Below are 27,013 nucleotides of genomic sequence, written 5' to 3' on the forward strand. Positions count from 1 at the left end.
TAGCAAGTGTGAGGCCCTGGGTTTGATCCTTAGTACCACATAAAAATAAATAAATAAAATAAAGGTATAATCCCCAACTACACTGAACAAACATAAGTAAACAAACAAACGCCCAAGAACCTAAGGATAAACAAGCAACTTATCTTTGAAAGCATTAGCAATATTATTTACTTTGTTTTGCTACTTTGTGCTTGTAATGAATTCATCCTTCAAGCTCAAGAAAAAAAAGTTTTGACAGTGTGAATATCATCTTTGAGCAGAAGGCAAAACAGTTACTAGTATCACATTTTTAGAGGGAGGGACATTGACAAACTATACTTTTTGGGGAAAATATCAGGTTAGTGAAGTCTGGAAGACTTGCTATAAAAAGAATTATTGAAGTATTTGAGCAAGTTTAGTCTGAAATGGAAAAGCAGTAAAATTATAGATGCTGTGAGAGCTGAATGAAGTGTGGAGGAGGTGTTGGTTTATTTCATATACTGCTAGCAGGCAGAAGAGGACTAACTGGTGGAAATACTAGGAATTTGAGTCATCTCATTATAAGAAAAAACTTACTAAAAACAATTCCAGTGTGTAACGGACTGCCATATGAAGTAGTGAGTTCTCTGTTGTGGGTAGGAAATTCTGCAGATGCCAGCATGGAACCAACTCCACCAGCTCTTAGGGACCCTTTTTGTAGTCCTTGAGTTGCTTGAAAAAATTGACAGAATGTCTTCAGTGAAGGTTGTTTCTATAGCATCTCATTATTATGATGAAATCATAACACAAGTTACATTTTCTATCCCAAAAGATTTAATATAGAATGTTTTTCTTGTTCCACTGAAATATGTAAACAGAAGCTGGGCTCAGTGGTGCACGCCTGTAATTCCAGTGACTTGGGAGGCTGAGGCAGGAGGATCACAAATTTGAGGTCAGCCTGGGCAACTCACTGAGGCCATTAGCAATTTAGTGAGATCTGTCTCAAAATAAAAAATAAAAATGGCTGGGGGGGCTGGGGATGTGGCTCAAGCGGTAGCGCGCTCGCCTGGCATGCGTGCGGCCCGGGTTCGATTCTCAGCGCCACATACAAACAAAGATGTTGTGTCCGCCGAAAACTAGAAAATAAATATTAAAAATGTTCTCTCTCTCTCTCTCTCTCTTACCTCTCTCTCTCACTCTCTCTTTAAAAAAAAAAAAAAAAAAAATGGCTGGGGGATGGGTCCCAGTGGTAAAGTGCCTCTGGGTTAAATCTCCAGTACAAGAAAAAAGTAACAACAATAAAACAGTAAGAGAGAAGTAGACACATAGAACCACATATGTTTGGGATGTGTTCTCTGAAATGCATCATCAGGTGAGCTTATTGTTATGAACAATGAGTATGATGTCACTAGGCAATATGCTTGTATGGGACTGGCATCAGCCATGTGGTCCATTGTTGACTAAAACATCATGATACAGTGATGCATTTATGAATAAAGAAAAAATGACGCTCGTAATCCCAGCAGTTCAGGAGACTGAGGCAGGACGATCACAAGATCAAAGCCACTCTCAATAACTTAGGCTCAAAGCAATTTAGCAGGACTGTCAAAATAAAAAGGACTAGGGGTGTAGTTCAATGGTTTGAGTGCCCCTGAGTTCAATCACCAGTATTGGGGGAAAAAGAGAAGAAAAAATGTAAAGAAGTAATTCAAGATCTTTATAAAAAGGAAAACTCATAAGATTGGAAATTTTAGAAAATAAAGAATCAAACTGTCCTATAATTCTTTGGCTTAGAGCTCATTAAGTAATTTCAGATTTTATATTGTCACACAGCTTTTGTTTGTTGTTGTTTTTGTTCTGGTATTAGGAATTGAACCCAAGGGCCCTTTATCACAGAACTACTGACCTGCATCCTCAGTCCTTTTTGTTTTTTATTTTGAGACAAGGTCATGCTAAGTTGCTGGGTTTGGCCTCAAACTTGTGATCCTCCTGCCTTATCCTCCCAAGTTGCTGAGATTACTGGCATGCACCACCATGCCTGGCTGACCATCTTTTTGAAGTCTCCAGCGCCTTTACAAGTGAAAGGAATCTCAGGAGAGATTAGTCAGGAAAGGGAGTTGTGCTTCTCTCCAGTATGAGCTTTGATTGGTTTTTAATTATTTATATGTGGTGCTGAGAATTGAACCCAGTGCCTCACACATGCTAGGCAAGTGCTGAACTACTGAGCCACAGCCGGAGCCCGAAGCTTTGATTATTCTTAAGAAAAGAAGAGAGATATGAGACATTGTTGCTCAATTGAGATGGCTCCTTCAAGGACCAGAACTTAGCAAAACATTTGTACTGCCTAATGGAAATATATCTAAACTATATTAAAATGTGAACCTATTCACTATCTCCCATGTACTGAGCATAGTTAAAATTTTCTGATGGTTCAGTGGTTCAGCCTCATCTGTTTGTTACACTGATCTCTTTAGTTGATTAAGGTAAAACTGAACTGTCTGCCATCAGTGCTCTCACATGACTCCAGATTATGAGTTCATCTTTCTGTGTGTCATGTTCTTAGATGTCCTTTTTTTTTTTTTTGCTGATATCTCTCTTTCCACCACTAGTCCCAGATTATTTTATCCTAAGATGCTGTGGGCTAGGAAATCAAAATTAGTAGAGGTTGATTAAATGAAATAAAAGTAAATTGCATTTGAATAAGACACAAGGAAATCTCTCATGAGCTCAAATAATGAGTTTATAACATTTAAAAAATATATATTTATTTGAGTCTGGTAACGTTCTACCACTGAACTACCTCCCCAAACCTTTATTTTATTTTGAGAAAAGAGTCTTGCCAACTTGCAATGGCTGTCCTTGAATTTGCAGTTACAGGTGTGCACACTGTGTTTGGAGAACTCATGACATGTGAATGTATAATACTCACATATTGAGCACATATCTATGTGTTAATATATTTTAACTTTTCATTGGATAGATTAAGTTGTCAAATAAGTGACAAGTGTCTAATGTATTTCTCCCCCTTTTACAACAGAGAAGAAGATACAGAAAATGAAAATGAAAAGAAAATTTGGTACTACAGCACGAAGGTCCAGCTTGCAGAATTAATAGACTGTCTAGACAAAGATTATTGGGAAGCAGAACTTTGCAAAATTCTAGAAGAAATGCGTGAAGAAATCCACCGGCACATGGATATAACTGAAGACCTGACCAATAAGGCTCGGGGCAGTAACAAATCCTTTCTAGCGGCAGCTAACGGTAAGCAAGGTTTTCCTCATTTTTATTAACTTTGAAATAAGTTCTTGGGTTGAAATCACTATGAAATCACATTCTGTATATTTTACTTTTAGTATCTTTAGTTCCTTTCCCCAGGATAACCTCATTTTCTCAAACATAAATTAGAGATGCTATGTATTGTACTATTTTGTTTCTTGCTTTGGTCATATCTATACTCCACAGTCATTTATATCTTAGTAAGACTTTGTGGCACTTTAAAAAAAAAAACACAAAAAAACCCACCTTCATTTCTGGGGATGAAACCTATGTACTGGTGCATCTCCATTGAGCTATACCCCAGTCCTAATTTTTTTTTAACTGAAGATTGAATCCATAGACCCTTTACCAATGAATCACATCCCCAGCCCTTTTATTTTTATTTGAGAACAAGGTCCTGCAAGTTTCTGAGACTGGTCTAGAGATTGTGATTCTTGTGTCTTAGCCTCTTGTTGCTGGGGTTACAGGCATGTGCTACCACACGTGACCCCAGTTCTACTTTCAATTATAAGAAATTATATTTTGGGGACTGGGATTGTGGCTCAGCGATAGAGCGCTCGCCTTGCACGTGCAGGGCTTGGATTAGATCCTCAGCACAACAAACAAACAAACAAACAAACAAATAAATAAATAAAATTAAGGTATTGTGTCCAATTACAAAAATATAAATAAATACAAAAGAAATTATGTTCTCTTTGAATTAATTCTTTGCTTTCGTTTTTCAAAATAAAACTAATTTTCGAATAGTTTCAGATTTATAGAAAGTTGTAAAGAGGAGCTCGTGGGGGTAAACCTCAGTGGTAGAGCGTTTCCTAGCATATACAAAGCCCTGGGTTCAATCCCCATTTTCCTCCACCTCCACCCCCCCCAAAAATATGAAAGAAAGTTGCAAAGACAGTACAGACAGTTCCCATGTACCCTTTACTGTCTTCCATTAGTATAATACATTTGTCTCAAACTGTGAACCAATATTGATACATTGTTATTAACTAAAAATTTTTATTCAAATCTCCTTAGTTTTTACTTAATGTCCTTTGTTTTGTTTGGTCTCATGTCCTTATCCAGGATATACCACAACATATTTAGTTACCTTTGTTTTTCTAGACTGGAGTTTCTCAGACTTTTTACTTATTTTTGAAGACTACATTTTTTTATGAGTATAAATCAGGGATTTTGGAGAATGCCCTCAATGAGGGTTTTTCTCATGTTGTTTTGCTGGGTAAGTGGGGTTATGGATTTTGGAGAGGAAGATAAGAGTCAAGAACCACTGTCATCATCAATTCAAGGGTCCAAGCTCTCTCCTTGACGACTTACTATCACTGATGATTTTTTTTATTTTAAATATTTTGTTGTTGTTGTAGATGGACACAATATCTTTAGTGGTGCTGAGTTTAGAACCCAGTTTCTCACACGTGCAAGGCAAGTGATCTATCACTGAGCTACAACTCAAGTCCCTGATGATGTTAAAGTAGTGTTTGTCAGGTTTCTCCATTGTAAAGTTGCCCCCACCTCCATACCTTCATCCCTTAGTACCATCTTTATCCAAGCAAATTCAAGGTGGAGCCCATACTTAGGTGATGGGGAATTACGTTCTACCTCTTTGAGAGAGCAATAGCTATGCAAATTATATGGAATTTTTTCTGCATAGTAGACTTGTCTGTTTTGTATTTATTTAGTCATTTACTATTATCAGGACATATTTGTGTATTTATTTTAGACTTTGGATTATAATTCAGTATTACTTTATTTATTTTGTTACTCAGCTCTTTGAACAGATTTTCTTTTCTTTCTTTCTTTTTTTTTTTTTTTATACCAGGGATTGAACCCAGGGGCACTTAACCACTGAGCCACATCCCCAGCCCCAATTTTCTACTTTTTAAAGTAAAAAATGCATGAGTTTTAATAGTAAGTTGGGCCTGGTGGCTCACACCTGTGATTGCAGCAGCTTGGGAAGGTGGAGGCAGGAGGATTGTGAGTTCAGAGCCAGCCTCAGCAATTTAGTGAGGGGCTAAGCAACTCAGTGAGACCCTGGCTCTAAATAAAATATAATTGGTCTAAGGATGTGGCTCAGTATTGGAGTGCCCCTGAGTTCAATCCCTAGTATCCCTCCCTGCCCTGCCACCAAAAAAAAAAAAAAAAAAAAGTTTAAATAATACAGAAAGAGTGGGCAGTGGAAAGTGAATACTCTTTGTAACCACAGTCTCATTTTCTTTTTACAGAGGCAGACAGTATTTCTTTTTTCTTTTCCTTTTTTTTGGTTTTTTCCTCCCTGCAGTACTGGGCATTGAACCTGGGGCTTACTATTGAACTGCATCCCCAGCCCTTTCTTTATTATATTCTGGCACAGGAACTTGCTAACTTGCCCAGGCTGGCCTTGAACTTGGGCTCTTCCTGCCTCAGCCTTCTGAGTTGCTGGGATTACATGTGTGTACCACTTGCCTAGCTAGCTGCCTGTTTTGCATCCTGATGGCTATATTCTGTGTATGTTTACTAGATGTCACCTGTCTTTTCTAATAGTGCCTTTTAATTTTAACTTAGATAAAAATGAGGTAAGATTCTGTAAGTACACATTTACCTGCCTCATTCTGTTCTTCTGCTGTATGTATAATCCTGTTTTTCCCATTCTCCATTTGCTTACAAATAGAATGTTTAGATTTAATAAATGTATTCAGTTTTTTCCTCACCCACTCCACATCAGTGTTCTCTTTAGTTCATGGTTGTGTAGAGAATGGCAGTTAGGCTGTTACATATCAATACCTTTTGCTTACAAATATACTATCTTCAGAAACAGCTACCACAAATTACATTTATTTGTATCTGATAGTTGGAAGCATTTTTTCTATTAGTTTTTTATCAGAAAAGTTTTCATCTTCAGTAATTTAATTCCTTTCTCTTTCCTTCTCCTCCATGCTATTGATTAGAACATAGAAAGTTTTATTGATTTTGGCCAGGTTACTTCCCTTATTTTTATGAATCAGGGCATTTAAATGAACAAATCTCTTTGTGTTTTCCTTTGTCTTTTGCCTTTAGTCAAATAATAAAGAACCAGTATCCCAACAGGCAGTATAAAGTGTGTTTTTATTAAGTATGTTGAATTATAAATGTTTCAGAATGAACTTATTTGTTTAGAAAATGGTATATGCAATATTATTCATTATTAGTTAATTATCCTTTCCAAAACAAGAATGGATTATCACAAATGGTTAGTGGTCTGATTTGGGGGCATGTAAAAAACTAAAATCTCATGTAGGGGAATTGAATACAGGATTATCGTGTGACAGAACACTATTTGGAGACTTAAATAAAAACAGTGCCTGGGTAAAGAGGTACTTAAATTCACTTTCTCTGAATAAATAGCTGTTTAAAAGATAATCAATTTTGATGTTCATAGAACCTCAGAGAAAAATATGACTAGTCTGTCTGTACTTTTTTTTAAAAAAGATATTGTGTCTTTTTTTAATATTTATTTTTTAGTTGGACACAATATCTTTATTTTACTCATTTTAATGTGGTACTGAGGATTGAACCCAGGGCCTCACACATTCGAGGCAAGCACTCTACTGCTGAGCCACAATCCCAGCCCTCTCCCTATACTTTTTATATTTTAAATGGTCTAAGTATAGTAAGCATTTAAAATGTTTTTCTTTTTTTGTTCTTATCAAATGGTGCCTTGCCAAGTAGGGAGAAATAGTGGTTTGATTTGGAAATGATTACAGTGGAGGATCAAGAAACAGCTATGTGCCTTTAAGAAAAAGAGGTTATTGCTAACTAAAGTTTCTTTTCCACATAAAAAGTTCTTTTAAAGGGCTGGGGTTGTGGCTCAGTGGTAGAATGCTTGCTTAGCATGTGAGAGGCCCTGGGTTCGATCCTCAGCACCACATAAAAATAAAAAAATAAAGGCATCGTGTCCACCTGCAACTAAAAAAAAATAAATATTTTTTAAAAGTTCTTTTAAAAAAACAATCATTGAGAATTCTGATTGGTAAGTTTAGCAAGAATAGATGAAACTTGGGTAAATTAGAACTCACAGGCAGTCTATATAGGTAGGCAAAAAGATAATGTGAAAGGGATCCTGTGATGGCTTGGAGAAAGATGATAACACAATTGTGTTTCCTACAGTTGAAATTATTGTCCTGTAGCTGTTATAGATGTTCATTTAATCATTGGCTCTGAATTCTTATAGCAATTAGGATTAGAAAAGATGAGAATATGGGGAATTAACTCCAGCCAGCTTAAATATAATCACTTTACTAGGAAAGACTTTTTTTGGGGGGTGGTGGTGGTGGTACTAGGAATTGAACCTGAGAGTCTTTACCACTGAGCTACATCTGCAGCCTTTTTAATTTTTTGAGACAGGATCTCCCTTGGTTGCCCAGGATGGCCTCAAATTTGCACCCTCCTCCCTCAGTCTCCTGCATCACTAGAATTACAGGGAAAAGTCACTATTCTTTACAAGATTGGCTTGTTTTTTTTTTTTTTTTTTGGAGGTGCTAGTAATCAGACTTGGGGTGTTACACCATTGTAGGCGAGCACTCCCCCAGTGACCTAAACCCTCATTTCCTCTACAGGGTTTTTCTAATCCTGGCAAAACAGGCTAGACACCTACAGTTTAAGAAATATTGGCCAAAATGAAGATAGAAAACATTTAAGGAAAGATAAAAAAGAAGTCTAAAAATCTGCAAAGGAGTATCATGGGTACACATGGTATTACAAATGTTTCTTCTTGGTAAACATTATATTCTAATTGGTAAGCTTATTTCTCATGGGGGTACAGTTTAATAATTCTGAACCTACTTTATCATGTGTACCAGGATTAAATAAATAGCTAGATATTATAGATAATGAGAGCCAGTTTTCTCACTGTTGACAAATTACAAAAAAGCAAGATGACAGTGTAGAGTGAATCACAGATACATTCATACATGGACACAAATGCACACAGATAAATATCAAAATAATACACATGGGGGAAAAAAAGAAATAATATATTTGTATATGGTTTAGGACACAGACATACATTTCCTAGCTGTGTTGGTGAAGAGGACTAGAAGCAAGCAGGGTGCAGTGGTGCACACCTGTAATCCCAGCCACTGGGGAGCCTGAGGCAGGAGGATCACAGGTTCAAGGCCAGCCTCAGCAATTTAGCAAGACTGTGTCAAAATAAAAAGGGCTAGAGATTTAACTCAGTGGTAGAGCCCCTGCATTTAGTTCTTATTATTGGAAGAAAACAAAACAAAAGAACCTAGAAGCAACAACACTCCATTAGCGCAGGTACACCCAAATGATTATTTTTAAACATTCTCCAATCCAAAAAAAAAAAGAACTAAGGCTGCTTGGAGAGAGAGCAGATTCTAGGACTGGGGCAAGGAAAAGTACCTAGTAGCCTGGAGCAGCTTGTAGTACTGGAATATAAGCAAATGCATGATGAGTGTATGAATGGATGAGATGTGTGAAAAGGACATAGGCTTTGGAAAAGCTCCCAGTGATCAAAGTTGGATTATTTTCAGCAAAAAATAAAAATGATAGTGTTGGGTTGTAACCTAAATACTATCGTTAATACCCATGTGTCCATACTGATTTACCGTTTGGTCTGCACCCTGTTGTACTTTCTATACTCCGTAGTGTGCCCTGTCATATCATCACAAAGTTGAAAGATGGTTAGCACCCTTAGAGACTTAGCCACTCTCAGAGTAGTTATGGGATTTCAGAGAGAAAGTTGTTTGCAGATGGGCCTCTGCTTACTTTGTGTTTCACAGTGCTGGCAATGGAACCCAGCACTTGTGTATCCTAGGCAAGTGAGTTACACCCCAGCCCTTGACGGCTGCTTATTTTGCACTTGAGAAAATAGAGGCCCAGAGAGGTGAGGTAGGTTGCCTGGGTCACGGCAGATTCAAGTTAGGGCTGTACTGAGCCCCAGGCCTCTAGGTTTTGATCCTTGCATTGTGCTGCTCAAATGAGTTTGTGTCAGCTTCTGGTTTCTGTTCTGTGGCAGAGGATGTCACAGTAATCTACATGAAGTCTCAATTTCAAAAGTAGACTAATTTTCTCTCACTCTCTCTCTTTTTTTTTTTTTTAAAAGAGAGGAGAACATATGTTTTCTAGAGTGAATTGGTTGTGTGCCATGTACAAAACTTTGTTTGAGATGTGATTCTTATTTCATAGTTCACATGCTTTAAAAATATTTTTTCTGTAGCATTGAAACTCTTTAAGTGGCAATACTAAATTATATATGATTAAATATGAAAATAAAAATTTTAAAATTTGATTTTATTTACAGAAGAAATTTTGGAATGCATAAGGGCCAAAAAGGGAGAAATTGATAATGTTAAAAGCCCAGAAGAGATAGAAAAAGAGAAGAATGAGAATGAGAATAACAGCAATAAAGATGCTGAGAAAAGCAGAGAGGAGTTTGAAGACCAGTCCCTCGAAAAAGACGACGACGACAGAACACCAAATGATGATCCTGAGCAAGGAAAATCAGAGGGTAAAAGAATTACTTGGTTATAAAGAAATATTTTATCAGTATTATTTATAAAACCTAGTTCACTTGCAAAATTATAATGAAAACTTTTATTGAAAATAACTCCTTTTTATTTCTAAAGAGGTTAGGGTACTCTCTTCGCTTGTAACATGCATAATAGTTGTTTTATGTGTTGATGGACTTGCCGTGATGTTACACACATATCTCTACCTACACTTCCTAGGAAGTTGCCATTCCCTGAGATTTCTTGATGAAAAATTACTGTTTTTGTATCAGAATACACACTTTTATGACAAAATGTTTATTTTTTATATTAATTACCTAAACATTCTTAATATAGTAAATAACCCTAAGTAATTTTTGAATTATCCATTGCAAAAATATCCCAGAATCTAATTGCTTTAAAATGGCCATCAAATAGAAGCAGGTTTTTTGGTGATTGATCATTTTTAGTAGTTGGTTGAATGTGGCCATTTGTCCAAAAGCAGTTTTAAAGAATATCTTTAAAGTTTTGTTGTGCATTTTACTGTAGAGCCAACAGAAGTTGGGGATAAAGGTAACTCTGTGTCAGCAAATCTTGGCGACAACACAACAAATGCTTCTTCAGAAGAGACTAGTCCCTCTGAAGGGAGGAGCCCCGTGGGGTGTCTCTCAGAAACCCATGATAGCAGCAACATGGCAGAGAAGAAGGTGGCATCTGAGCTCCCCCAGGATGTGCCAGGTACAGAGGGCAGTGTATCAATGCCTCTGTAATGGGGGGAATCCTTCCCTTTGTAGTAAAAGCTGAATGTCACCTAGAACTCTAAAGTATGTGTTCATTCATGCTGCTTGCTTACAGTGCCATCCCTGATTGCTAAATTGTCACCTAACATTGGAAGTTTGATAAATGTTCTTGCAGTTAGTGCTTGAAACTCATCATAATCCTCATGCTTTTAAAACTTCATTAGTTGTTTTTGTTTAATACTTATTTGTATATTCTATCACCAGGCCATAGTGGCAGATACTTTGGTTTTAATTACTTACATATTAATGGCTTGGTGTTGAATGATTTGACCCTTCAGCTCTGTACATACTAACAAATTAATTTTATGTTTGCATGTGCTCATTTCAAATCATAATGTTATGACAGAAAATCCATCATCAAAAAACATTTTTGTAAGGTGTATTTTTATGTAATGTATGTTAACCAGTTACTCATATTTTAAGCTGTTTAAAATTATATTCAAAGTAAGTTATATTATTCTAAGAATGTCATTATGTGTTTCTTTTTGCTTCTTTAAAAAATGAAAATGTATTTTTATTGTAGTAGCCTATAAGTTTTTCAAAAGTTCAGATGAGTAAAATTTAGTACTGATAACCTGACAAAAATATCAAGAATCATAGTTGAAATCCTTAAAGATCTTTTTGTATGTATATAAGAATATCACCTATTTTCAAACTTTAGTAATTTCATTTTACTGCACCTTATGCTGAGTTGTGAATTTGATGTATTGGAAGATTAATATTTGAAAGACCTGTATTCTGAGTCTAAGTTAATGTCATTTAATCTTTCAAGGCTTCTGTGTTCCTATTTTATTACATGAAGGATATTAACAAATAGCAGTTGTTTTGGGGGCTACTTTCACTTGGGTACTTGTCAACAATGAACTGTTGCTGAAAGTGATAGATTAGGCTATTCCCTGGGCACCGTGGCCCACACCTGTAATCCCAGCGGTTCAGGAGGCTGAGGCAGGAGGACTGCGAGTTCAAAGCCAGCCTCAGCAATGGCAAGGCACTAAGCAACTCAGTGAAACTCTGTCTTAAAGTAAAATATAAAATGGGCGGGGGCTGGGGAATGTGCCTTAGTGGCTGAGTGCCCCTGAGTTCAATCCCTGGTACACACCCCCGCATGGGGGAAAAAAAAAAGATTAGACTGTGTGTCAGGCTGTACACGCAGACTCTAAGTCACAGCTAACAGCAGAAAGTCCACTGGACATTATACTGATTTAGAGAGTGGTCATAAGATGAAAAGCGTCTGATTGGCTTTGATAGCTCATGCCTGTAATCTCAGTGGTTTGGGAGGCTGAAGCAGGAGAATCCTGAGTTCAAAGCTAGCCTTGGCAACTTAGTGAGACCCTAAACAACTCATTGAGACCCTGTCTCTAAATAAAAATAAAAGAGATCTGGGGGGCTGGGGATGTGGCTCAAGAGGTAGCGCGCCTGCCTGGCATGTGTGTGGCCCGGGTTCAATCCTCAGCATCACATACAAACAAAGATGTTGTGTCCGCCAAAAACTAAAAAATAAATATTAAAAAGTTCTCTCTCTCTCTCCCTCTCTCTCTCTCTCTCCCTCTCTCTCTCTTTAAAAAAAAAAAAAAGAGATCTGGGGATGTTGCTCAGTGATTAAGTGCCTCTGGGATCAGTCCCCAGTACAAAAAAAAAAAAAAAAAAGTTGGAAATTCTGCCCTCTGGTAAAATTAATAAAAAACCAAAATGCATTTAGCCTAGAAAACAATAGTCTTGACAATTGAAAGTAATGTAATTGTCCTAAAATACTTGAGGGTCAAAAACTGGGGATGGGGAAGGGATTATGCTTGTTCTGTTAAATTGTGTGGGTAGAAATTATAGTGAAGATTATTTTGATTAAATACTTGCAGTGTTCTTAAAATTAAAGCTGTTTAGGGCTGGGGTTGTGGCTCAGCTGTAGAGCACTTGCCTCACACGAACAAGGCCCTGGGTTTGATCCTCAGCACCACATAAAAATAAATAAATAAAACAAAGGTATTGTGTCTACTGAAAAATAACTACAACTAAAAAATAAATTTAAAAAAGCTGTTTATAGCATAGAAATAATAAGTTCATTTCACTATAGACATTCACTAAATTCCTATTGGAGATTATTTCAGTGAATCTTTTAATGAAGGGATTGCAGAAACTGAGAGATCTGTAATTTGATTCTGTAATTTTTAAGTTAGATCTCTAGGTACTACCCAGTTTCAAAAAAAATTGCAATATTTTCCCTTTGATGTACTCAGGGTTAGAAGTTTGATAGTGAAGTACTATCCCCCCAAATGATGTGGAAAAATATTGCATTTTTAATGGAATCATAGTTAAATTCTTAGTAAAAACTTTAAAAAATATCATTTGCTCTTTTAGTAGGAATACTTAATGTAAATCTTAGACTTACTAGTGGGTTCATATACGATTTAGCGGTTGTGTTTTTTTGTTTTGTTTTTGTAGTGTTGAATCAAGGGCCTCACACATGATAGACAAGTGATTTGCTACTGAGCAATCCCCAGACCTTTTTACCTTAAGACAGTAGCTCCCAGGTCCCTGGGATTATGGGTATGCACCATCACATCCACCTACATTTTTTTTTAAATATTTTTTTTAGTTGTTGATGGACATTTATTTTTTATTTTTATGTGGTGCTGAGAATCGAACCCAGTGCCTCACACATGCTAGGCAAGTGCTCTACCACTGAGCCACAACCCCAGCCCCTACATTTGTTTTTTAAGTTTTTTATTTTCAGTTTATTTATTTCTTTGGAATATACTTTGTTCTTTTACTAGAATGTTTTTTGGAAAAACTATTATCCTAGTATCTGACTTGTATTTTTGAAGAATGCAAAATGAATAACATATAAAAAACACTTAGGATTGTGTCTGACACACACTGAATGCTCAATAAAAGTCGAGTATTGTTATCATTATTCCTGCTATTACAAATCAACTCTTTTTTTTTTTTTTTAGAGAGAGAGAGAGAGAGAGAATATTTTAATATTTATTTTTTTTTAGTTTTTGGCGGACACAACATCTTTGTTTGTATGTGGTGCTGAGGATTGAACCCGGGCCGCACGCATGCCAGGCGAGCGCGCTACCGCTTGAGCCACATCCCCAGCCCACAAATCAACTCTTTTGATGAGTGAGAAATCCTAGCAAGAAAATAATGAAATGAGTGAATTGTACTATATATTTAGTGATTCAGTATTTATTAATCAACGTAATTCATTATGATGTGGCTTATTGTTAAACTTGGCAGTTCAAATAGTATTTTCATGTATATGTCATGAAAATTAGTTATGTTCAAGCCCAAACCAGAATTTTTAAGGAAGGTGGAATGAGAATGAACAGTAGTTGTCAGTAGCTAGTATTAGAATGGACTTGGGGTCATTATCAGGATGAGAGTGTGGCTAAAGATTGCTATCTCTATATTTTTGCTATCTATATAGTAATAGAAATATTATTGCTATCTATAATAAATTCAAAATCTGGCCAGTTATCAACTCATACTTCTTTTAAAACAAAACAGAAATCAGCCCTGGTATCTCTATTCTCATGCCTGTTCCCAGAACATGAAAAATATTTTTAAAGACTTGTATTGAATATATCACACCATTCTTCCCCAAGTGCTGGGGACCAAGTTCAGGGACACAGGCACATTAGGCACGGCAAACACTCTACCACTGAGTCACATCCTTACCCTCATGCCAGTATTTAAAGAAGAATTTGGTTATTTTTATAAAGTGGATAAGCATTGACGTTGTCTCTGTCCTAAGAATATACTAGTGAGGATAAATCAGTGACTAAAGTGATGTGCAACTCTGCATTCTAGTGGATAGTAGACAGTCTTATCTCTGAGGTCAGGACTTTGCCGATGACTCTTCTGCCTCCCCCACTCTCTTCTCCACTCACTCCATCCGCTCTTTCTCTTTGCCTCCCTCCTTTCCTTGTTTTCTGGTCCAACATTTGATTAATGATGATGAATGTCCTGTATATATTTTTTAAAAATTCTTTAAAATTTTTAATTGTAGATGACACAATATCTTTCTTTCTTTCTTTCTTTCTTTATTTATTTATTTATTTTTATGTGGTACTGAGGATTGAACCCAGTGCCCCACCCATGTGAGGCAAGCGCTCTACCGCTGAGCTCCAACCCCAGCTCCATCCTATGTATATTTGAATAACACATACATGTACTTTCAGTAAGAATGCATTGTAAGACAATTAGGTCAAAGTTGTTTTTTTTTTTTTGGGGGGGGGAGTTGGTACTAGGAATTGAACCAGGGGAACTTTACTACTGAGTTACATTCCCAACCCTTTTTATTTTTTGAGACAGGGTCTTGTTAAATTGTTGAAGCTGGATATGAACTTGGAATCCTCCTGCCTCAGCCTCCTGAATTGCTAAGATTACAGGTGTGCACCACCACACCTAGCTAGGTCAAAGTTTTAATTTTGTTGTACCAATCTATATCTCTTGTTGTGTTTTTCTCTCCCACTGAATGATTTAATACATACATACATACATATTTGTGTGTGTGTGTGTGTGTGTGTGTGTGTGTGTGTGTGTGTAGATGGACACAATACCTTTCCTTTCTTTATTTTTTATGTGATGTTGAGGATCAAACCCACTGCTTCACTCATGTGAGGCAAGAACTCCACCACTGAGCTACAACCATAGTCCCCAATGATTGATTTTAAGTACTGCTCAACTATTTATTGTGAAATTGCTTCTTTCTTTTTTAATTGTTTGTGGTGCTGGGGATTGAACTCAGGGCCTTGTACATATTAGGAAAGTGTTTTACCACTGAACTATACCCCCAGTTCCTTCTCTTTTTAAGTTTTTTGTTTTGTTTTGTTTTTTGTATTATATAGTTTAAGGCTGTGTTATTAGGTACACCTATTTTTTTATATTTTCTTATTAAATTAACTTTTTGCTATTGTGAAATGTCCTTATTGTTTAATAAAATTTCTAGACCACCTTCCTTCCAGCTAGTATTTACATTTTATATATTTCCTGTAATAGTATTTTTTTTTTCTCTCTCTCCCCAACAGGGTCGTGCTAAGTAGCTCAGGTTGGCTTGGAACTTGCTATCCTCTTACCTCAGCCTTTTGAGTCAGTAGAATTACAGGCTTGGGAATTCCATGCACAGCTGAATTTGTTTTTTCTTTTAATAGTATGAGATTTAAAATCTGTGTAGAAGTATGTTCACTTTAAGAGTTCTAATAAAAGCGTGTGTACTTTATTTCAAGATTGACCTAAAGATAAAGTCTCATCAAAGAGCACTATCATTTTCATGCAGTTTGAAGATTTTATACAAAGGAAAAATGACAAATTTGTAGTGTAGAACTGTAATAAATGAACTCAAATATAGAAACAGATGGGTTTCATGATACCCATCCATTATTTTAGGTATAATCAGTGATCTGAAATATTTCATGTGGCTCAGATTAAAGATGAAACTGAAAATAGGAAAGTATTGATATTAAATAAAACTGGCTTTATTTCTATAACTATTTTTAATTGCTTTGAAAATATGTTCTTGGACATTTAGAAACTCTCAAATCTATCAACTTGAACTACAAAAACATTGATTAAACCTATTTCTTAATTTCTTGGGAGAAGGACACCTTCAAAAGAGTACTTTTTTAAAAATTTTATTAGAAAGGAAATTCATTGGTTATGAGGCTTTTTTTTTTTTTTTCTTCTTTTTTTTTTCCTGATACCAGGGATTGATCCAGGCGTGCTTTACCACTGGGCTACATGCCCAGTTCTTTTTATTTTATTTTGAGACAGGGTCTCTCTAAATTGCCCAGGCTGGCCTCGCACTTTGCCATCCTCCTGGCTCAGCCTCCCAAATAATCAGGATTATAGTGTATACCACCACATACATACTTTTTTTTTTTTTTTTTTTTTTTGGTAATATATTTAGGTGGACACAATACCTTTATTTTATTTTTATGTGGTGCTGAGGATCGAACCCGGTGCCTCACGCATGGTATGCAAGCACTCTACCTCTGAGCCACAATCCCAGCCCAACACATACATGCTTTTGCTTCATTGAGTTAATCTATATGATTTGCTAAAAAGTCTGTATTTCTGGCTGGGTGCAGTGGTACACTTCTGTAAATTCCAGAAAGCTAGGAGGCAACGGCAGGAGGATCACAGGTTCAAGCCAGCCTCAGCAATTTTGTGACACCCTTAGCAATTTAGTGAGACTCTGCCTCAAAAACAACAACAAAAACAACAACAAAAAAACAAACTTAATTGAAGTAGAGGACAGATGATGAAGCCTAGTGTTAAAGCACTGTAGGGTTCAATCCCTGGAACCAAAACAAAATAAAACAAATATATAATTTCTGTTCTTGGTTCAAGAATATTATGTTAAATGTAACTTGAAAAATTTCACTTAATGTTATTACTGACTTGTATGTTGCTGGAGTTCTTTTGTATTCATGCTTTATAATTTTAGTTTTCCTCAGTGTAACTACCAGCTTGTTTATTCTCTTTTCTGTTGCTGTGAATTTGTGTTGTGTTCTACTGAGGCATGCTTTTAAAACTCCAGCCACCATGTCATACCAATCCTACATATGTCACTAAAGAATTAAAGAATATGGACATTTTCTTACATAGTTACTGTGTCATTATCATTTTAATAAAGCTAACAGTTCCTTTATATCACCTAATATCCTATCCATGTTCAGATTTTTTCACTTAATTTTTTCCCCCAAATATTTGATGTGTTTGCAAATAAGGTGGTTCACACATGACATGACATGACATGACATTTGGTTTTCCTCTTCGTCTCTTGGTGTACAGCACTTTCTCGTTTCCTGACTTTTTGTTTCCACATGGTATTGAACTTGTTAATGAATTTCAGTCTATCCTATGGATTGTTCCACATTCAGAATTTGTTTATTTCTTTTCTAATTTTGTTTTTAATTTGTTCTAAAGTCTTGATTCAGTTTGGTTTCAACTGTTCTTGGCATGCATATTTCACAAGCAACGTGTTGGGAATTTTGTATTGGATCAAATGGCTCATGATGCCTGGTTGTGCTTTAAGAAATGGTAAAATTGATCAGTGAGTTGATGTAATGAGATTCTGAAGTTCTCTGTTAACTTCTAATTCAGTGGTTATCTTTCCAGAATCATTTATCTATTTGGAGGCTATAATATGGATCTTAATTCTATAATTTATTTCTATATTTTTTAAACTGAAATTCTCACATAAAGAATACATAAATAATTTTTCTGTAAAGAATATTCAGGCTGTTTGAATACACTGAAACATTGCTAGAACAGGAATAGTGGAATAAATGCTTAGGTTTTTTTGTTTGTTTGTTTGTTTGTTTTTTGGAACTGGGGTTGTTCTTAGGGTCTCTCTACCACTGAGCTACATCTCCAGCCCCCCCCCCCCCCCCCGCCTTTTTTTAGCTGAGGCAGAAAACCTTAGAGGCAAATGATCTGGTTTAATTCTCGCTAAGTTGTTGAGGCTGGCCTCAAATTTATAATCCTCCTGCCTCAACCTCCAGACTTGCTGGGATTACAAGTGCATTGCACCTGCGTAGTTGTTTCTCTTAAATTGTTGTTTTCAGAATTTGGAGTTGATCTTTCCTTTGTCTTCAGTGGTCATTCATGAGTTAGGGTCTTCTCTCTTTTTAAAGTATCAGTTTAAATTTACAAGTTTTTTTTTTTAAATATATTTAGGTTGTTTCATTCACTTGCAGTTGTCATTCATTTTGTATCTGTTCAACCGTGAAAGCCTCTTCATATTGACTTTTACCATTCATGACATCTTAGATGGTTTCTTGATATTTTGGTAAAGTAAGATGTTTGAGACTTGTCTTACAGGATTCCTGTCCTTGACCAGGGAACTCCCCAGCCCCGCCCCGCCCCGCCCCAAGAAGTTTTGGTTCCTTTGGTGGGGAAAGATATTCACTACCTCAGTTCAGACCCAGGGGTACTTTTTGCTATTAGGCTGTCATTTGCTCTGTGCTTGTTTGGTGAGTGTTAATAGGAAATGCACTGAGAGTGGAAAATATTTTTGAAAAGAAAAGGACCATCAGTCTAAATTGATATTTCAAATTCCTCTTCTACTTAGTTGGTTTTTACACATGTAGCTCTTTTCCCTTACATGAAAAGCCTTAATTCCTAAATTTACTAACTCAATTACATATTTTTATGGAGAATATATGCTAATGTGCATTAATAATAGTAAGGGGAAATGATTTTATATGTAGCTGTGTTTTCATAAAACCAATATTGCTGTTGACAGGAAATATCCCAAGTGGCTTTTAATTTATTTATTAATTTTTTGGTACTAGAGATGAAACTCAGGGGCACTTTACCACTGAGCTATATCCCAAGCCTTAAATTTGTACTTCTCCTGTCTTAGCCTCCTGAATACCTGGGATTGCAGGTCTATACCACTATGCCAAGCATTGAAAGTTTCCCCATCTTACAAAAGTTAACATACTGTAAATACTATGCTGCACCTTTCTTTTTCACATTTAACCTTGGAGATAATTTCAGTTGTGAATATAGTGATCTTCCTTGCTCTTTGCTAAGGTGCTTGGTAGTTCAGTTCTTTGTACTCTTTTATTGAACCACTGATGGCCATTTTGATTTTGGCATTTTGCTGTTATAAATAATGATTCACTGAATAGTTCTACAGCTAAGTAATTCAGAATTTTTGCAGTACTTTTTTGCACATGGGTTTGTTAGGTTAAGAGTAAATAAATGTGCTGGGAGTGGTTGCACACAACTGTAATCCCAGCAATTGAGGCTTAAACAGAATAGCAAGTTCCATGCTAGCTTTGACAACTTAGTGAGACCCTCTCTCAAAAAATAGAAAGGGCTGGGATATAGTTGCCAGTACAGCACACCTGGGGTTCAGCCCTTTCAAAGCAAAAACAGAGTAGCTGGGCGCGGTGGTGCAAGGCCGTAATCCCAGTGGCTGGGAGACTAAGACAGGAGGATCGTGAGTTCAAAACCAGCCTCAGCAATTTAGCAAGCCCCTAAACAACTTGGTGAGACCCTGTCTCTAAAAAAAAAAAAGTACAAAAAAGGGCCGGGGATGTGGCTCAGTGATTGAATGCCCCTGGGTTCAACCCCCAGTACCAAAAAGGGGGAGAGAGTGAGAGTGAAGAGTGGGGAGTGAGAGTGAGTGAGTGAGTGAGTGAGAGAGAGAAAGAGAGAGAGAGAGAGAGAATGAGAATGTCTGTGTAGTTTCCCTCAATACTGTCGCTTCCCTTCTCTGCTGTCACCCGTTTTCTACCCCTGCAGCATTGTGGGCAGTGAGTGGGACCCAGCTGTTTTCCACCTGAGTTTATCGGGAGGGGTTGATTTCTTCTAGGCTTATAACTACTTAAGTTTGTTTGTTTGTTCCTGCCTATGGGTACTGCCTCTCTCCAGATATTTTTATTTTGCGCTCTCTTAGCCCGAGTTAAGTGAGCATTCTTCAAGTTTAAAGGCTGTTCTCAATTCTTTTTTGATTATTCTTAGATATTTCTCTTTTCTGTCAGGTTGTTGGGTTTTTTTCCTGAAAAAATTTTTAGGAGGTCATTATACATTCAAGAAAGTCATTATGACGTCCTGTCAACCACCTTTTATTTTAGCTAGTTTAAAGACCAGCTATTGGCAAATGTGAATGGAGAGGGAGACTCTTAATTTCTGAACTGCTCTGGAAAGACTTCGGCTTTCAGTTCATGGTTGTGTTAATTTTGATGCACTTTTAGGAATCAAACTCTTAGTTTAGTGGTAATTGTTAAGTTGTTATGGAAAGTGAATCACCTATAGGCATTACCTGGGGATGTAGAGCTCAGGCAGAAAACCTTAGAGGCAAATGATCTGGTTTAAAACTCTTTCAGGTATAATGTAATACTTTTGAAAAGTAAGAATATAAATTTCAGATTTTAAAATAATATCTCAGCAAAACCACTTTTGCTGTATCTGGTGTACCATAAGTTATGCAGAGTAGTTGTATTAGTTGTTTTTTTTTTTCCTTCAGCTCTGGGGTATCTGACAGATTGTCTGCCTTGCACTATAGAATGAAATGGTAAGAGTCCATGAGTTAATAGACTGGTAGACTAAAAAAAATAACTCATAGGGTGGTGCTTACCAATTTCTTTTCATACAGTGCATTATTCATACATGATCAGCTTAAAAAAAAAAAAAAAGCTTTGTAATGAAATCCTAAAAGTTAAATGCCTTTTCTGACAACTAGTTATTTTTTGTGATTTCCAATTTAAAAATCAGATATTCTATTTTTCTAGAAGAATCTAACAAGACATGTGACAGCAGTAACACTAGTGCTACCACTACCTCCATCCAGCCTAATCTGGAAAACAGTAACAGCAGCAGTGAACTAAATTCTTCCCAGAGTGAATCTGCTAAGGCAGCTGATGATCCTGAAAATGGAGAAAGAGAATCCCATACACCTGTCTCTATTCAGGAAGAGATAGGTAAGAATATACACCATCCATTAAAGGGACTTTTTTTTTTTTTTTTTTTTTTTAACATTTTTCAGTTTTTTAGAATAAAAGTTTACTGGGGGTGGGAAGATTAAAATTTTTCTTTACACTTTTTGTTTTACTTTTACTTTCTTTTTAAATTTTTTTTTAAAATTTCAAACACATATAGCCCTGTTATTAAAAAAAAAAACAAAAAAAAAAAAACAGAAAATCAAGCTGGGTGTGGTGGTGTACGCCTGTAATCCCAGCTACTCGGGAGGCTGAGGCAGGAGAATCAGGAGTTCAAGGCCAGCCTGGCATTGTTGTGAGACCCTGTCTCAAAACAAAAAAAACACAAAGGAATAAAATAGAAGCCATTTTTGTACCCTTTTTCCAAGTGTAACCACCATCAACAACTTTTAGGTCTTTCTCTCTGCAGTTACATTCATATTTGTATGTTTACAAAGTTTTTTTGTTTTTGTTTTTCACACAAATGGGATCATTCTGCTTATATCATTCTGCATCTTGTTTTTTTCACTCACGAACACATGTGATGGGATCTTTTCATTTTAAATGCATTCTTTTTAACTGCTGCATGATGTTTGATTATTATAAATTGTGGTGCTTTTTTTTTTTTTTAACATTCTCAGCATTTGTCTTTGTGTACTTGGGCAAGTATATCTGGCAATATAGAAACAGTGAATGGAATTGTTTGTCAAATGGCAGTCATATTTTTAAAATAGTGATAGCCACTGCTTAATTGTATATCGAAAGGACTTTATACCTATAATTCACACATCTGTTTTTTCTCATCCTTAAACCTTAAATTTGATATCATCAATTCTATATTTTTGTCAACAGTAAAATGTGTTTTATTTTAAAATTTGCTTATCCTTCCTTATTAATATGGTTGAATTTCACATGTGTGTTGAACTTTCCGTGACGTGACTATTCTTTTTGATCACTTTTTCCTATTGAATTTTGATATTTTTCCTCAGTGAGTTTTAGGAATGCTTTACATATTATGGGTATTAATCTTTGATTTTTACATATATATTTATAGAGTAGTTTCTCATTTTAAACTCTGCTATATGGTCATCCAGGAATTTTTACATTTTTATGTTGTTAAATTTACCAGTCTTTGGTATTTCTCTGAATTTTATGTCTTATCAAGGAAGAATATACATGTACCTTACAGCCAATTTCTCATGACACTTCTATAACTTTGTTTTTAATCTATATAGAATATAATTTTGTATATTGTAGAAGGTGAGAAATGTGTTTTAATTAGGACATTTTCAATTGCAAATGATCAAACCAGTTTAAACTAGCTTACTTGAAGAGAAATTTAATTAGTTTATGTAATTGGGATGCCTGAGCCATCATCAGGCACAACTGGACTCCCAGGTATAATGACTCTTTCTGTCTTCCTCTCTTTCTTTCTCACCTTTTGGATCTACATATGTTTGTTTGTTAATTTCATTCTCTCCTAATACAAACAGGCTTTTTCCAAGTGGCAGGGAAGATGGCACCAGCAATTTGTATTCCTATCTTTCCAAGCAAGGTCTGTGACCCAAAGACAAGGCCCCTACTCCTGCTCCAAATCAAAAGTCCTTGAGGAAGGAATTTGAGTGGCCTATCTTGGATCATATTGTTCCCACCCCTGTGGCCAGGGCAGGCAAGGTATTATGATTGATGGCTCCAGCAAAAGTATGTGATTGGAGTGGGGTAGGAAATGGTTTTCCAAAGAAAGAGGGGTGCTGCAAAGATAGAACACAGTAAACACCTGCATCTCCACCCTGTGGTAGATTAGCACATGCATGTTTACTCACATTTATTCCAGACATACAGTTCAAAAATACCTCTGCCTAACACAATGCAAAAACCTCACCCATAACTGAAAACTTCCAAAAATCTCTGCCCCACAGTTACATTCAGCAATTGTAATTGTATCTTGATCCAAATCTAGGATTTCTGTGCTGTGCATTAATTTTGACAGGTCTTCTCATGTCTTATCTTGATTTTGCAGTCTGTAAGTCAAATTATAAATTCATCTGCCTCTAGCATTCATTATCCTGGTAGTGGAGGGTGCTCTTCAGTAAATCTAGGAGGATGAATGTGCATCAGAGGTGAGAAGTCTATGGGAAGATTCTCCTTCTGGAGGCCGTTCTGTTGTAGCAGCCTAATTCCTGCTGTTTTTTTTTTTTTTTTTAAACTAGGAATGGATTTCTTTAGGATTCAACAGTCATATACTTCAATTTGGCAGGTTTGGAGTTTTTTTCTGGCAATAGCACTCTGTTACAGATCCATGGGTATTCTGCTGATACCTTATTATTGATAATTAATGATAAGGTGTCAAGGTCCCTGAAGGTGAACCCCTTCACTTCCCTATTTTGCCTGGTTGGTAGGCCAATAGCCCTAGCCCTCAGGTGAATAGAGTCTGACTAGGCATTTGCCTCCTGACATCATTAAACAATGAACCTTGGAGACTGGAGGAGAGGAGACCTGTCCTTTGCCTCAAGCTTCATTGGAATGACTTACTCCTTTATAATAGGAAGAATATGGCCCTGGGCACAGTGTATTGGGTAAGGACCTCTCCTGTCAGCCTCGTTCCCTTTGCTCCTTCAAGTCTTCCCCTAGGGGTCAGTCATCTCCTTCTAAGCAAGCAGCAAAGTATTGATGCTGAGTAATATTGCATCATTGGCTCTAGGAGGAGCTTCCTTTCAAAAGCGCTGTGCCAGTCATTCCTTTTCTCTTTCTGGGAAGTCCAGTGCAGACCAAATGATGTGAACAAGGTCTTTATTATAGGGTTTTATAGATAGTCCTCGGAAGTAGCCACCATAGCTCAGCGTCTCGGTGTAGAACTCCAATAGGGCTAGAGTAGTGATTTGAGAACCAAGGGAAGACTAATGGTCTTACCAGCTACGTGGCTGCCTCACATTCAGGGTTACCAACTTTCCAGTCTTACAGCAGAAGATAACTCAGTTTCTTCACTCCATCTTGATTTAGTCAGTGCCAAATTTTGGAGCCAAAATCTTAAAATATTCCTCTGTATTATTTAGGACTTGCTGGTTTTGACAGAAACCCATCAAACTTGCTTAAAACAAGAAGGGAATTTTATTGGCACAGTTTGGTAGTTAGCAGGTCCAGGGCTGCTGGCAGCCTCAAGTATGTTAGGATCTGTATAGCTGAATAAGATTATCATGGTCTTCTCTCAGTTTTCCCTTTTCATATTTTCCTATTTCTTCTCTGGTGGGCTTATTGTTTCCTACCAGTGTCAGTTTTTTTCCATGTTCTAAGAGTAAAATTAGCTAGCCCCTAATTTAAACCCTTCCAGCTCACAAAAAGAAAAAAGCAGAGAACCTTTCTCCATCTCCAGATTGAAAGAACTGGAGTAGAATGCTGATTGGCTGGACCACATGGCCAATTCCTGGGACAGTCACTGTGGCTAGGTAGTGGTGTGATCTGGCTGGCCAGGCCGGGTCTGTTGTTCAACCCAAAGAAGCAAGATACTTGATTCATAGCCCTGACTGAATCATGATTAAAGTGGGGAAGAAAGCATTCCCCCAAAGGAAAGAAGCAGTGTGGAACAGACTAAATAAATGAACAAGTGTTTGCCAAACTGTCTTAACCTTTTTTTCCCCTCAAATGCACAGCAATTTTTCCGATTCTATCTTTGTCTCTTCTTACTTAAATGCCATCTTTAGAATATATTATGTGGTGAATTCTTGTCCTTTTAATTGCCAATGCCACACTGTCCTAATTTTTAAAAAAATCTTTAAATTAGAAAATTTGTATCTTATTCGGTTGTCTGGCTAATGTGGAAGTTGGACCATGATGCAGTAATTTTAATACACAGAGAAATATTCAGCCAAAGTGAAATTACATAGATACACAAAGCAGAAATTGCTCCTGGGCAGTTTAGTTCATCACTTTAAATTTTTCTATGAAAATGTTGAGAGGTCTTTGTATATTAAGAAAACTAATTTAGTTGATTTTTATAATAATAAGCTTACACATGTAGCAGTGAGAAAAAAGTCACTTAGTATTTCTAAGCTCAAAACTATTAGGAATTAAAATAAAATTTCCTTGAAAATCTTTCTAAAATTAATTGTATCCTTTCAATACAGGAATCCATATTGAACATATAAGGCAACATTTTGTTAGTGTGCATTTTGTGTCATTATGTTTGTTACTTGTAAATTTTGTAGCGGCCCCTTCTGTGTTCTAATAGATGAGTTCCAAACAGGTAACCTTGCACATTTATATTTTCTTTAAAATAATAAATGATTCACAGTAAAGGTTGACATGTTTTCTTTTAAGTACACTAAACAATTAGTGACATTTGCTTTGACTAGTCAAGGACTTTATCTGTCTACTTTCTGGATCTTAGATGTACACCACATATGAGTTTTGGATGAGGCGTTGTTCTTATACTTCCGTCAGCAATTACTTTGTGGCTTTTTCATTGATAACAGGTGACTTTAGATCAGAGAAATCTAATGGGGAGATGAGTGAGTCTCTTGGAGCTGGAAGAGGAGCATCTGGCTCCACTCGCATTATCACCAGATTACGGAATCCAGACAGCAAACTGAGTCAGCTGAAGAGCCAGCAGGTGGCAGCCGCAGCACATGAAGCAAATAAATTGTTTAAGGAGGGCAAAGAGGTATGTTCTTTCTATTTAAAACAAAAATCTCTGGAGTATGAATAATTGTAGTTATTATACCTTAAAAGTATATAGGCTTATAGATCTGCTTTTGAATTAGACTTTCACCATTTTCAAGAGTGTAGTGGGTAACAAGTATAAAAGCGTTAGGATTTTATTATGATAAGTATATTTGCACACCCAAATTTATTTCATGCATAAAAATGCTATAAGAGGGTGATACCAGATGATCGCTTTTTTGTATGTAATTCTAAAGAAATTAAAGTCTTTTATGCACATGATATGTGAGGGCTTTACTGAAGAGCTTTAGATTATTTATAATCACTTCAGGTGAGCTGTAGCTACAGGACAGGACATACCTAACCAAAAGCAGAATACAGTACATAGGATAGACAACATCCCAGCTCTAGTTATGAACAATGGGATCAAAGATGGGACTCAGTATCTCTGCCCCCACCTACTTGTGGTGACAGAACAGGGAACAAACTGTGTCTCCTGGATAGACAAATGTTCTTCCTCTTTTTTCTTTTTTAACATCATAGCAGTTGCTTTCAAGCAGTAAGTTTCAAAGTTCTTTTTGACCCTGACTCAGTAAAATAAATGTTTTTCTCTTTTCTTTTCTTTCTTTCTTTCTTTTTTTTCCTTTTTTGTGGTGCTGGGGATTGAACCCAGAGCTTTGTGCATGCAAGGCAAGGCAAGCACTCTACCAACTGAGCTAAATCCCCAGCCCATAAATGTTTTTTTCCTAGCAACTCAATACATCTAAAAGCTTTCTGAGTGTAGTATTTTTCTTACTATGACAGAAGCACTCTGATATTTTTTCTTGTAGTTTAGTGCATTTATTATATTTTATTAAAATTTAAATGAGATCAACCATTTGGTTCATGATACACTGAAAGGTTGGAATCAACTTTTTTTTTTTCCCCCTTCCCTTGTGGTGCTGGGAGTCAAACTTGGGTCTTGTGCTTGCTAGGCAAGCACTCTGCCGACTGAGCTACACCCCAACCTGGGGCTCAACTGCTTTTTGTTTTTTCTTTTTTCAGTGCTAGGGATCACACCCCAGGCCTCCCATATGCTACTGCAGTCAAATCAACTTTTTGAAACACTATTTTAAATTATCCATAGACCTTTTCTATTAAGACTGGAATGATAAAAAAATACAGAAGAAAATATATTTTTTGGAGAATGTATTTTAGATGTTAATAAATGTAATGCCTCTCTAAAGTAATGTTATAAATTTGATATTATGGTAGATGAATGATTTCACCTACAGTTTCATGTGCATATTTGAGATCACAAAAGTACTCACTAGTGTCTAGCACATACTTAATAAATGTTAGTTTTCTTTTCATGGGTATATCTTGGTTATTTGATCGTAAATTATTGGCTTTCACTTTTAGCTTTTAAGCTTAAACAGTTCAA

General features: G+C 36.4%; 1 protein-coding gene across 14 annotated transcripts in view; it reads left to right on the forward strand.

Annotated features, from left to right (window-relative positions):
* Nucleotides 1–27,013, forward strand: part of Bptf (bromodomain PHD finger transcription factor) — a 132,655-nt gene that overhangs the window by 42,440 nt on the left and 63,202 nt on the right. For 8 of the 14 annotated variants that reach the window (XM_076871612.2, XM_076871611.2, XM_076871615.2 and 5 more), the window contains exons 3-7: nt 2,996–3,219; nt 9,512–9,718; nt 10,248–10,436; nt 20,749–20,937; nt 25,404–25,591. In XM_076871612.2, coding sequence (XP_076727727.2) covers nt 2,996–3,219; nt 9,512–9,718; nt 10,248–10,436; nt 20,749–20,937; nt 25,404–25,591 — 997 coding nt within the window. The remainder of the gene's footprint in view (nt 1–2,995; nt 3,220–9,511; nt 9,719–10,247; nt 10,437–20,748; nt 20,938–25,403; nt 25,592–27,013) is intronic. The other 6 variants (XM_076871619.2, XM_076871622.2, XM_076871625.2 and 3 more) reach the window with 3 other exon arrangements.

This window comes from Callospermophilus lateralis, chromosome 11, assembly GCF_048772815.1.
Source record: "Callospermophilus lateralis isolate mCalLat2 chromosome 11, mCalLat2.hap1, whole genome shotgun sequence".
In the NCBI taxonomy this organism is placed as follows: domain Eukaryota; kingdom Metazoa; phylum Chordata; class Mammalia; order Rodentia; family Sciuridae; genus Callospermophilus; species Callospermophilus lateralis.